The 12,432-nt window shown below is 35.4% G+C and overlaps 2 protein-coding genes across 2 annotated transcripts; one reads left to right on the forward strand and one right to left on the reverse strand.

Annotated features, from left to right (window-relative positions):
• The first annotated feature begins 2,589 nt into the window (after positions 1–2,589).
• LOC127797147 (transketolase, chloroplastic-like) lies at positions 2,590–6,893 on the forward strand. The gene is made up of 7 exons (XM_052329740.1): positions 2,590–3,087; positions 4,346–4,436; positions 4,523–4,628; positions 4,857–5,139; positions 5,249–5,397; positions 5,483–5,636; positions 5,725–6,893. The coding sequence occupies exons 1-7, from the start codon at positions 2,617–2,619 to the stop codon at positions 6,682–6,684; spliced, it is 2,214 nt and encodes a 737-aa protein (XP_052185700.1). The 5' UTR covers positions 2,590–2,616; the 3' UTR covers positions 6,685–6,893.
• Positions 6,894–7,080: 187 nt separating this feature from the next.
• Positions 7,081–11,013, reverse strand: LOC127797149 (40S ribosomal protein S20-2). Its single transcript, XM_052329744.1, has 4 exons — positions 10,880–11,013; positions 10,600–10,725; positions 10,041–10,154; positions 7,081–7,407 (listed from the first exon to the last, which is right to left on the reverse strand). The coding sequence occupies exons 2-4, from the start codon at positions 10,709–10,711 to the stop codon at positions 7,265–7,267; spliced, it is 369 nt and encodes a 122-aa protein (XP_052185704.1). The 5' UTR covers positions 10,712–10,725; positions 10,880–11,013; the 3' UTR covers positions 7,081–7,264.
• Positions 11,014–12,432: the final 1,419 nt, after the last annotated feature.

Here is a 12,432-nt window from a genome sequence, read left to right on the forward strand (position 1 = left end):
AGGGTGTTATTCCCTTACATAGCTAAAATAGATAATTAGAAATTAATTCAGTCAAACCCCGTTTGCCAAAATTATCATTAATCAAAATAATTTGGGGATGAGTTTAGATATCTGTGTTTATTCTTTATCTTTTTGTTCTAGTAACTAAAAGAGATGGCAACTGCTACAAATTTGGCTCAAATGAGGTGAGTTTGGAGGTAAGAAACCACAAAAAAGAACTCTGACCGGGGACTTATATATAATTTAATTAATTTTTTTTATTTTATTCAATTTACATATGCTCTTATTTGTCTCTCTAGGTATAGATATAGGGTTTTTTTTTCCTTGAGATATAATTCTTTTTAAATCTATTCGCTTCCATTACCAATTTTAAATCAATATTACATTATATGTATATATTATTTTATTTTAAGTCATTTTACACCTTCACAATTGCCAATGATTTCCATCATTTTCACTCTAAATTTTCAATTATTTAAGGGTTAATCATAAAAATAATTTAATCATTTTTACTCAATTGTAATCTTATTCAATTCTTTTAATTTTGATAATTGTATTTAAATTAGTTTAATTAGATATAATTTTATCTAATATATAAAATTAATTTAAAAGGAGGGTGTTTTTATTGATTTGATATATTAGGTGTTATATAATAATAATAATAATAATAATAATAATAATATTTATAAAACTAACATGTATATATATATTTATGTGTAATACGTTATATTTTTTTTGCTTGTGTGTATATATAATTTTTATAAATATTATTATTATATGATATTTACCATGTAAAGTCATTACAATCACAATTATTTTAAATTAATTTTAATTTAATTATTAAAATTAAATAAAATTATAAATTAATGAAAAAAATAAATTATTTTGATGAGTAGCAACGAAAATTTTTCATTTTCTCTCCTCTTGAGATATATATTAATATAATAAAGTTACGTGGTTGTCATAATATTTTTTTATGTAAAAATGTTTTATTCGTGCCTAATTGCTAGGGGTGCAAATGAGTCGACTTGTTTGCCCTTGATTTAGTGTTTGACTCGATAAAAACTCGTTCAAATTTATTTGTTAGGAGAAATGAGATAAACTTGAATTTAACTTTGAAGCTCGATTTGTAAACGAGCTAAACTTGATTTCAATAAAATTTGATTCGTTAGTTTTCGAGTTGGTTTGAATAGAGGTTCATGAGCTGGCTCAATTATAGGCTCATAAATTGTCTCGAATAGAGGCTCACGAGCTAAGTCGCTTATAGACTCGTGAACACCTTGTTAGTTGATATTGGTAAAAAATATTAATTTTTATATTTTTATATATATAATAACATCACTGAGATTTTTCTGTCACACGAAACAAAATAAGATATGTGAGTCTTGAAAGCTTTTGATGTGTTGGTATTTTGTAGGTTAATATATGTGATTTGATATATAATTATGATTATTGATTAATATTATAATTTCAAATTGCTGATTGATATTTGGAGCAATTAACTTGAAGTTGAATTGGAAATATTTTTGTTGTGTTATAATTTTGATTATGTTGTATTTTGAAAATAACTAGACAAGTAATTTAATCATCTTTTTATACGATAAATAATATTATGTTTATTATAATTTATAAAATTATTATTACTTAATTATCATGTCGATGTTATATTTATTGATTATCAGGTTAAGTTTATTTAGATATATTTGTTTATTATTAAATTATTTATTTTTATTGTACATTAATTATTAAATAAAATTTTCATAATAAATTATAATTCGAGCTGGATCGAACTCAAGCCAAGCTTCTAAACTCGACTCAAACTGGAGCTCGAATTTGTGTCGGTTGATTTGCACGCCTGCTCACTGCCACTGCCACTGCCACTGCCTCTATTATTATTATTATTATGTTAGAAAATCTTAATGAATCCCCACGACAGCATGATCATGAGTGAAGAAAATATTATAATACTTTAGCGATGATCACTAATAATAAAGTAAGTAAGAATGATGCTTGGACCAAAAGAAAGAAAGAGATGGGTGACGTGGCCTGCTTTGTTTGTCGCCTTGTGCAATTTTTTTAATATTTGTGTCCTTCCTTGTCGCAATTTTAATACGTTGGATGATGAGAGAGATTTGGTTGGAAGAAAGACCCAGATCTCATATTTGGTCTTAATTTGAATAATGTTTTTGAATTCCAATATATTTTGTAATTTTAGATGGTGTTATGTTATTGGGTATAATATGTATAAAATAAAAAAAACATAGTGTATTCCTAAATTGCCCAAAACCTATATTATATTATATTATATTATAGCATTCAATGGCACTGTATATATAATATGAAAGCTGTCACTATTTTGTATGATAAAATATATATATCTATTATTTAATACTATTTTATATATATATGACATAATATATAAAATAGTATTAAATAAAAGATATATTTTTATATATATATATATATAAAAGTTACGATTCTTAAATAAAAGTAGGAAGAATTAGTCTTGCTTTAGCAACAGAGAAGGAAAAATATAGCAGTAGTCAGATTCAGGACTCAACAGTTCGTTATTGAAAGAACCTCTCTCTCCCTCTCTCTCTCTCTCTCTCTCTCGCCATGGCTTCTTCTTCCACCTGTTCCTCCTCTCTCTACCAGGCCCTCCTCTCTCGCTCATCGCCCAACCATGGCTTGGTCAAAACCCGACCCGACCACGTCGTTCTCACGGCCTTCAAGCTCCGGCCCTGCCCCTCACGCGCCGTCACAATCCGGAAGCAATCCGGATCACGGCCCGCCACTGTCAGGGCGGCTGCGGTGGGGACGCTGGAAAGCGCTGACACCACCTTGGTTGAGAGGTCCGTCAACACGATCCGATTCCTGGCGGTCGACGCCGTCGAGAAGGCGAACTCCGGTCACCCGGGCCTGCCCATGGGGTGCGCTCCTTTGGGTCACATATTGTTCGACGAGGTGATGAGATTCAACCCCAAGAACCCCTACTGGTTCAACCGTGACCGGTTTGTGCTCTCCGCCGGTCACGGCTGTATGTTGCAGTACGCTCTTCTGCACCTTGCCGGGTATGACAGTGTTCAGGTACACTTGTTTAATTTGTTTCATTTCCTTTCTCTGCTGGAAATTTCATATTTCTTACTTGGAGTTTATCTTGATCATTGATTGTGTTAATTTTTCTAAAATAAAATTATACCACTTAAATTAAGTGGAAGAGTAACTGAAACTCACCTTATATTCACCGAACTTAAACTCTCGATCTCCAACTAACCAACATACCTTAGGCTATAACTCCATTGACTAATTGTGTATATTGGGATTATTATTGGCGGTTTTTAGGTGTAACACTTAATGTATCCAATGCACACATGAAAAGTAATAATTGTGGGTTCTTATTATTACCCAAAAATAAATAAATAAAAAATTGGGTTGTCTCCGTTCTGGCTATTTTCAGTTGGATTTGTCTCCATTCTGGCTATTCTCAGTGGTGTGAGTCCAGTTGTGTTTTGTTTTGTTTTGTTTTCCTCCTGGCTATATTTGGACGTTTGTTTTTGTTCTGAAAAGGATTTTGTGACAGTGTCAAGGTTGGTTGATAGTGACCCGGGACTGGGTTTGCTTTTGCTTTTGATTTTGAGGGTTTGCTTATGTTTGTTTTTCCAAAGCTGGCTGAATATTGAGAAGTAGGTATCTGCGTGCTTGGGTTGGATTTTTCTTATGCTATGCGTAAAAGATGCTCTGTGATTTGCGAACTAAGGGGTCAGTCCTGAATGGAGTTGCTATCATACAATGATCCTAATCATATTGGCAAAGAATATTTGCAGTGAAAATAAACAGTAAGAAGGGTGTAAACAATAGAAGGTTGAATAAGATTGTACTGCAGAGTTTTCTTGCAGCTCAGTTAATTGTCCAGGAAATTAGAAATTGAAACACAGAAAATTTGCTATACTTTACTGAAATATTTCTGGGTAAAGCAACAATTTTGGCTGTCAAAAATTAAGCATTCATTTGGCGTTTGGGACAAAGTTGGGTTCGGGTTGCGATGAAGCAAAGGATCGAAAACCTGCTGAACTGTGGGATGCTGATGAAATGCGTAAAAATGTCTGTCTGTATTACTATATTCTTTTTCATGTAGCCTGTTTCTTTTTAATGATGAAGCAGAAAGGAAAGATAATATTTGTCATCACTGCTATTTTCTATTGAATGCATAGCATTATAAAGATGCGTAAATTGCTTAATGTATTTGGAAGGCACTTTCATTTTATTTACGTTGTGTTCTCTTCTAAAACTTAAATAAGTTTTATTGAGATACTTATTCTGTATTTTATTCAAATTTTGAAACTAGGAAGCAGACTTGAAATCTTTCCGCCAATGGGGGAGCAGAACACCTGGTCATCCTGAGAATTTTGAGACCCCCGGTATTGAAGTAACAACAGGTTGGCTCTTATTCCTTAAATTGTTCACATATGTTAAAAGTTACTACTTTCAGACGTTCGTAACTTGCATTTTCTTGTCTTTGTAGGACCTCTTGGGCAGGGTATTGCTAATGCTGTAGGCCTGGCCCTGGCAGAGAAGCATTTGGCTGCTCGATTCAACAAACCCGACAATGAGATAGTTGATCATTATACGTAAAACTTGTTGCATCCTATCCTGTTATGTCCTTTCATCTGCTTAATTATAGATGATCACGATTTTTTGTTTTGACTTATTTGCAGCTGAATTAGTAGAAGGAAAATGTATTCATTTAAGTAGGCTAAAGCAAATAGAAGGAAAAAGTAGTTGGATAACCGTTCTTGATGCTTGTATGTTTCTTTCGCCCCCTAAAACATGTGAGGTTTACTTGTATGTTTTCTTAGGTATGCTATATTGGGGGATGGTTGTCAAATGGAAGGAATTGGGAATGAAGCTTGCTCCCTAGCTGGACATTGGGGCCTTGGCAAGTTGATTGCTTTCTATGACGATAATCACATATCCATTGATGGTAACACAGAGATTGCATTCACCGAGTGTGTTGAGAAGCGCTTTGAGGGACTTGGGTGGCATGTTATATGGGTGAAGAATGGCAATACAGGATACGATGACATTCGCGCTGCCATCAAAGAAGCCAAGTCTGTCAAAGACAAACCTACCTTAATCAAGGTCTTCCCTCCCACCCAATAATACCAAATTCCTTATATGCTGTAAATTTTTTTCAAAATTTTTGTTACAAACGATTTATTTTTTACCATTTGTCGTTGCTCTTGTATAGCTGACGACTACCATTGGCTATGGGTCCCCGAACAAAGCGGGCACGCACAGTGTGCACGGAAGCGCATTGGGTTCTAAAGAAGTGGATGCCACGAGGAAGAACCTTGGGTGGCCATATGAGCCATTCCATGTGCCGGAGGATGTTAGGAAGTAATATGTTATTAACAAAGTTGCATCTCCTCTACCCCCAGTACTTCAACTTAGACTCTTATATTGAGTTTCTTGAAATTGGCAGGCACTGGAGCCATCATATCCCCGATGGAGCTGCTCTTGAAGCAGAGTGGAATGCCAAATTTGAAGAGTACGAGAAGAAATACAAAGGGGAAGCAGCTGAACTAAGATGTATTATTAACGGCGAATTGCCTGCTGGTTGGGAGAAAGCTCTTCCGGTGAGTGATGCATTAATGCTTCTGATCGTGCATGTTAATGAATGCTGCACCATTTCTGAAGCTCGATTTTTGTGTCCTTTTGTGCTAGACTTATACGCCGGACAGTCCTGCTAACGCCACCCGGAATCTCTCTCAGCAATGTCTGAACGCGCTCGCGAAAGTTCTGCCGGGGTTTCTTGGTGGCAGCGCGGATCTTGCTTCCTCCAACTTGACCCTGATGAAAATGTTTGGCGACTTCCGGAAGGACACCCCCGAGGAACGCAATGTCCGGTTTGGCGTTAGGGAGCATGGCATGGGTGCCATTTCTAATGGCATTGCTCTGCACAGCCCTGGATTGATCCCTTACTGTGCTACCTTCTTTGTCTTCACTGACTACATGAGAGGAGCCATTAGGCTCTCGGCTGTGTCTGGAGCGGGAGTCATTTTCGTGATGACCCACGACTCCATCGGCTTGGGAGAGGATGGACCCACTCACCAACCGATAGAGCATTTGTCGAGCTTCCGGGCGATGCCCAACATTTTGATGCTCCGGCCGGCTGACGGGAACGAGACTGCTGGAGCATACAGGGTTGCTGTACTCAACAGAAAGAGACCCTCAATTCTTGCTCTGTCAAGGCAGAAGCTCCCTAACCTTCCGGGAACATCAATGGAGGGGGTGGAGAAAGGAGGGTACATCATCTCGGACGATTCTGTAGGTAACAAGCCAGACATTATTCTGATCGGAACCGGCTCAGAGTTGGAAATTGCTGCCAAAGCCGGAGACGAGCTACGGAAGGCCGGGAAGACGGTTCGGGTCGTGTCGTTGGTTTCTTGGGAGTTGTTCGACCAACAACCCGATGCATACAAGGAGAGTGTTCTGCCAGCTGCTGCTTCTGCGAGGGTGAGTGTTGAGGCTGGATCCACATTTGGGTGGGGGAAGATTGTTGGAGACAAGGGCAAGGCAATTGGGATTGACCGGTTTGGGTCCAGTGCCCCAGCGGGAAGGATTTACAAGGAATTTGGAATTACTGTGGAGGCTGTGGTTGAAGCGGCCAAGGCCCTGTGTTAGGGCATCTTCACTTCTTAGTTTCTGCTTCTGCACCTTCGATATAGATATTAGATAGCAGCTCTCGATCGAAAGAACGTTGAAAATAAACTTCTGTAGCTTCGTTTTTCCTGAATAAACGGTCACGGTCTTCTGCGGTGAAACTTTTTGCAAAGTTGAGTTTTGTTGTAATTAAGATTTGTGATGTGATGTTTTGGATACAAAGTTTGGAAGATGATCGTTTCACGAAGGATTTGAATACATGTGAAACATGGTTTCCCTAATGGGTTGGTTGGTTGTCACTAGAGAAGCATTCTTTAATTTAGATACGTAGGAGGGGGCGGCAACTGGAAATTGATTGCATCACCAAATCAACAGGCTAGAGAGAGAGAGAAAGAGAGACATTTTCAGGCAGAGTCGGAATATAAGAAGACAGAGCATTCAAACTTCTTAAACTTAACACAGTGAATTTGTCATATGCCTCCAAACGTCAAACTTTGACATTTTAACTATCAAAAATTGTAATTGCAAAACTCTCGCTACAGAAGTTCTGATGGAAATCTCAATTCCATGATCATGTTGGACAGAAATAGGCTACTCCTTTTTAAGAATCGGCAATGGTGACCTCAACTTCAACACCGGGTTCAATGGTGATGGAGGTGATCTGCTTAACCACATCCGGGGAGCTGAAGAGGTCAATCACTCGCTTGTGGACACGGAGCTCGAATCTGTCCCACGTGTTAGTTCCTGTAAACAAAATGCCATGGTCAAATTTGCCTGTCATAGGAACAATTGCAAATTCTATTATCATCGGCGAGCATAAACCAAGCTATGCCCAGCTGCACTAAAAATCCCCAATAGTAAGAAGAAAAGTACGAACACTGCAAACTTCAACTAATTGACACCAAAAATGGGCACCCGCCGTGCACAGGTTATTTTGAAACTAAAAAACAAGAATGACTACCAATATCAATCTCACTCAAAACTAGCAAATTGTTATTTTGAAACTAATACCAGGGCGTGACCCTTGCACACTTGTAAGATAATGGACAAAGGCTTTGAATGGAGGAATGAGTTAAAACCAAATCAATATTAACACACTTGCTATATTTTTGACAATAATGTCACACGCCTAGCAATGGCTTATGATTGGAGGAATTTGGGGAGCAAGCATAAAACCACAGGTCAAAGCTGAAAAGGCAGTTTTCAGCAGTTTTCTTTAGGGTCACTTGGCCACCAGCCTTTTTCTTTTCTAAAGGAAAGCTGGCCATTTTCAAGCCTAGCTTTCTTCAGTATAACAAAATTAGATAATCTATATTTTTCATGTAACCTCCTCTATGAAATATAACATTCATTTATCTGAAAGTATTTATCATTTTAAAAACATGCCTTCTTCCAAAAACCATCACAGCAAATGGCTATTTAGCAACCTGTCAACCAATCATTTAAATATGTGGAAAAAGGAAGGGAACGAACAACTGCTATTCATCAATTTTGCTGCATAAAAATATTGGCTAAAAGAACTAGCGAAGGGAAAAAACTATCTTTGAGAGTGATCAGGCAGAGTGTTCAACTGAAGGGGAAAAACTATCTTTGAAAGGGATTGGGCAGAATGTTCAACTAGAAGATGATAACACTGCCTTCCAAATAATCTTCCCTTTCAAGATTTTTCAAAATTATAATATTATCTTTATTTTCTTTATAGTGCTAATGGAAATACCAAGGTAGTCAAGGGCAAAAGGCGCCCTTAAGGTGCTATGAACCTAATATCGATTGAGGAGGCACTAAATTTACAAAAAAAAATTAATAAAAATCTATTTAATGTGAATAAGATAATCAGGCAACATAATGTGCAACATAAACACACAAATCTAAGTTACATAATAAATGTTTAATACTTATATAAAAAATAGGCACTGTTAAATTCTTAAAGGAAAGAAAACATACAATATAATATATAAAATGAACACACAAAATATAAGTTATATTATGACTAATATAAATTTATATAATATATCATATTCACAATATTATAAATAAAGTTATTAGGTTACAGTGTTACAGGGTTCCAGTTATAGCAAACAATAGCTGAGTATTGACTAAAGTAAAAACAAAAATGGAGGAACTCAGTGTGAGTTTTGATCAGTTAGGTGAACAACAGAGGAGCCAGGTGCATTTGATTTTACTCTTTTGTTTTTTTCATTTTTCTTATTACAACTGAGAGACCTTTTGCATGCCTTTTTACAGACAACCCCTCACTTCAGTTTTTCTTTTGATTTTGATTGGTTACACCCTAGGCGAGCACTTGCAGCACTCACACCTCAGCAGAGATGATCAACTATGTGACGCCTGAGTAAAGGAGCCTCACCTAGCAGTAGGCTGCTTGCCTTTGACTACCGTGGGAACTACTAGCATAATTGTTCTTTTTTCCTTGTGTTGGTGGATAATTAGTTTTACTTTTTCTCTCCAGTGAAATTTAAGAAAACAACAACATATCATATTGTTGGCCATTCATATCTACAGATGAAGAGGGTTCCAAACACCTACAACACAAAGATCATAAGCACAAATTTCAAAATGAGGATCGATTATAAGCCTACTAAACTATTTTGGCTCAATTTTTGCATTTAAAAATACTAAAAGAGCATATACCATCCAACATATTATCTATTAGTTATTAAAAGGTAAAATCAAAAGGTTTAACTTAAACTAGTCCCAAACAAGGTCAAGGTCATATATTGACCAATGACCACAGAGGCATTGATCACACGGCACCCAAAAGAAAAAAAAAACCACCACTGAACCCATCCAAGGAGACCTCATCACATGATTAACATAAAAGCACATTCAAAACTCAAATAAAAATGATGTAACTAAAGTTGTGTTTTCTGCAACTACAAGCAAAAACCATGCACCATGGCAAGCTCAAGCACAATACAGATAAAAATAGATAATTTCCAAAATGAGGATTGATTATTAGCCTACTAAACTATTTTGGCACCTTAATTTTTGCATTTAAAAATACTAAAAGAGCATATACCGGCCAACATATTATTTATTAGTTATTAAAAGGTAAAATCAAAAGGTTTAACTTAAACTAGTCCCAAACAAGGTCAAGGTCATATATTGACCAATGACCACAGAGGCATTGATCACACTGCACCCAAAAAAACAAAAACAAAAAAAAAACAACCACTGAAGCCATCCAAGGAGACCTCATCACATGATTAACATAAAAGCACATTCAAAACTCAAATAAAAATGATGTAACTAAAGTTGTGTTTTCTGCAACTACAAGCAAAAACCATGCACCATGGCAAGCTCAAGCACAATACAGATAAAAATAGATTATCTAGTCAAGAAGTTCAAAAAAACAGTACCTTCACCACAAGGGGACTTCCTTGTAGTGATATGAAGAACTTTCGTGGGCATTCTCACAGGTCCCTTCACCCTCAGCCTCTTGTCCTTGGCACCACGAACCAAATCCGCACACACTATCGAATTGTAACAAACCCAAAAACAATAACATATTATCAACTGAGAAATATCCATACAAGAGGTACGATGGAAATTTTTCATCAAATACCTGAAATTCAGGTAATTGTAGAAACTAGAAACAAATAAATACAGATAAACAAGGCAGTTAATGGCATAGACAAATTGTTTGTGCTCCTAACATTCAACTGAAATATTGTACTACAATAACAAAGGTTTGAAAAAAAAAAAAAGGAACCATAATGCCATCTAGCTTACCGCGTACGGTGTCAACAGTATAGTCTAATTGGATAATAAAACAAAATCAATGTGAACATAGCTGAGTAAATCATATTCAGGTTTGAACTGTTGACACGAACTTTCTCTGATATTGGATCATTCTAAGAGCTAATTACAAATCAAAATGCCTGGAAAACCAAAAAAAATATGATAAAAAAATGAGACCTTTCTCAAGGTTCTTGACGTTCTTGGAGGAAAGTGTGATCCTGATCTTGTGAATCTGCTCCTGGGGCTCCTCCAGCCCGGGCTTCGTCGGCTTCATCGCTGCGTACGCCATTGTTTCTTCGCCTTCTGCATCACAATAGCAAATCGAACAAGAACGCCAACAACAATCAATCAATCAATACAGACTTCTCAGATCCACACTAGGAGACTAAAAGACACTATACATAATCGAACGCGAACACAAAGAAATCATCGCGTTCAGAGAGCGAAAGAAAGATACCCGAAGATGTGTGAGAAGAGGTGCAATAAGCAGAGGGGACTGAGCCGCTTCAACCTCTTCAGATGCAAATGCAATCCGAAGCTCGAGTAGCCCGCGGGACGAATATATACGTTCAGTTAGGGCTAGGGTTTTTTGTTTGGTACAAGCTTGGGCCGGGCTCCAAGTCTGGCCCATTTATTGGTTGGGTTGAGCCCTATGATAAAAGGAGCCATTTGACCATCGTGCGCTCTAAACAGTAATTAACTAATTTTATTTGTTTATTAATTTAGTTTGTTATTTATTATTATTCACTAACAAGGAAAAATATTATCCAGCTGAACGAATAATTCACCTTCAATCATTAGCAAAGGAAGAAAATCTTTGTGCTTTTGAGACATAGATCAAGTGATGATTAACTGATACATTGGAATTAATACTAATAAATCATGAGTTTGATATTCAACTTAAGTAAGGATCAAAGGTCCGTTTGTGATTTACTTCATTTATCGAAATACAGAACACGAACAACAGAACACCGCACAAGAACGATAATCGCGAGAAAAAAACCTTTAAACAATGATTAATTAATATTGAAATCAACTAAGTTTGAGTTTTAACTTCATTTCGTCTCTCAAATAATGAAATTAACGAAGGCAAAAATTAAGCACTGATAATAAGTTAGGACAAACACCTTTATCACCACCTTATTGGTGCCGGTTATTAATTATCTCGATAGCACATAAATAATTTAAATAATTAAAAATATAATCTCATTGATATTTATTACAAAAACGTCAAGCTCATAATAAGTAAGTTAAGTTCATCACAAAAAAATAAATCATTTTATCATAACTAAATCTCTTAATAACTTTGTTATTTATCAATATTGTAGTTAGCTAACAATAAAAAGCATGGCAACAATATGAGATATGATGTTTTTGAATATTTTATGTTCTTTAATATATTTTTACATCTTTTTAAGGTTTTATAATCTCTTACTTAGATATCAAAAAATCATTTCAAATATATCTTCTTGTGATTTTTTGTTATGGCTTTTGACCCATATCAACTATTAACATGTAATGCCTAACATTAGATTTCAACTTTTTTAGGTAGTGTTTGTTAAAACTAATAAAATAAAGTCATATCAAAATAATGTTATAATGTTTTTTTTGTATAAAAATATAAAATGATTAAAATAAAATTGAGAAATATTCTAAATTTTTTATTAAACTATTTGTTAAAATTTTTAAAATACACCTAGAAGACACAAGTATTATTTTTTCCTATATGTAAGGACCAAAATATGTTTATCTCGATAAAGAAAGAGATGAACATATTTGAAAAAATTTAGATAAGAAGTCACGTGAGTTATTTTTTAAAATTCATCAGATAAATTTAAAAAATACATAAAAAATGATAAAAATTTAAATAATTTTTTATATCTTATCTTTTTTTATTTATATTTTAATTAAAAAAGATTACTCTAATATAAAATTCAATCAACACCTTATCCAAACAGGAAACGGGGATCCCATAAACGGGCCCCATATCCAAAACTAAAAAAAGCTAGA

The sequence above is a fragment of the Diospyros lotus genome, chromosome 3 (genome assembly GCF_014633365.1).
Source record: "Diospyros lotus cultivar Yz01 chromosome 3, ASM1463336v1, whole genome shotgun sequence".
NCBI lineage: Eukaryota > Viridiplantae > Streptophyta > Magnoliopsida > Ericales > Ebenaceae > Diospyros > Diospyros lotus.

What these genes read in the sequence shown, in the direction of transcription:
- LOC127797147 (XM_052329740.1), top strand. Translation starts at nt 2,617, where the DNA reads ATGGCTTCTTCTTCCACCTGTTCCTCCTCTCTCTACCAGGCCCTCCTC. An exon ending in CGGTATTGAAGTAACAACAG is followed by an intron (nt 4,437 to 4,522) that starts GTTGGCTCTTAT and finishes TTGTCTTTGTAG; the next exon opens with GACCTCTTGGGCAGGGTATT. An exon ending in GTGCCGGAGGATGTTAGGAA is followed by an intron (nt 5,398 to 5,482) that starts GTAATATGTTAT and finishes TGAAATTGGCAG; the next exon opens with GCACTGGAGCCATCATATCC.
- LOC127797149 (XM_052329744.1), bottom strand. Translation starts at nt 10,711, where the DNA reads ATGGCGTACGCAGCGATGAAGCCGACGAAGCCCGGGCTGGAGGAGCCC. An exon ending in CGTCAAGAACCTTGAGAAAG is followed by an intron (nt 10,155 to 10,599) that starts GTCTCATTTTTT and finishes ACAATTCGATAG; the next exon opens with TGTGTGCGGATTTGGTTCGT. An exon ending in GAAGTCCCCTTGTGGTGAAG is followed by an intron (nt 7,408 to 10,040) that starts GTACTGTTTTTT and finishes TTTTGTTTACAG; the next exon opens with GAACTAACACGTGGGACAGA.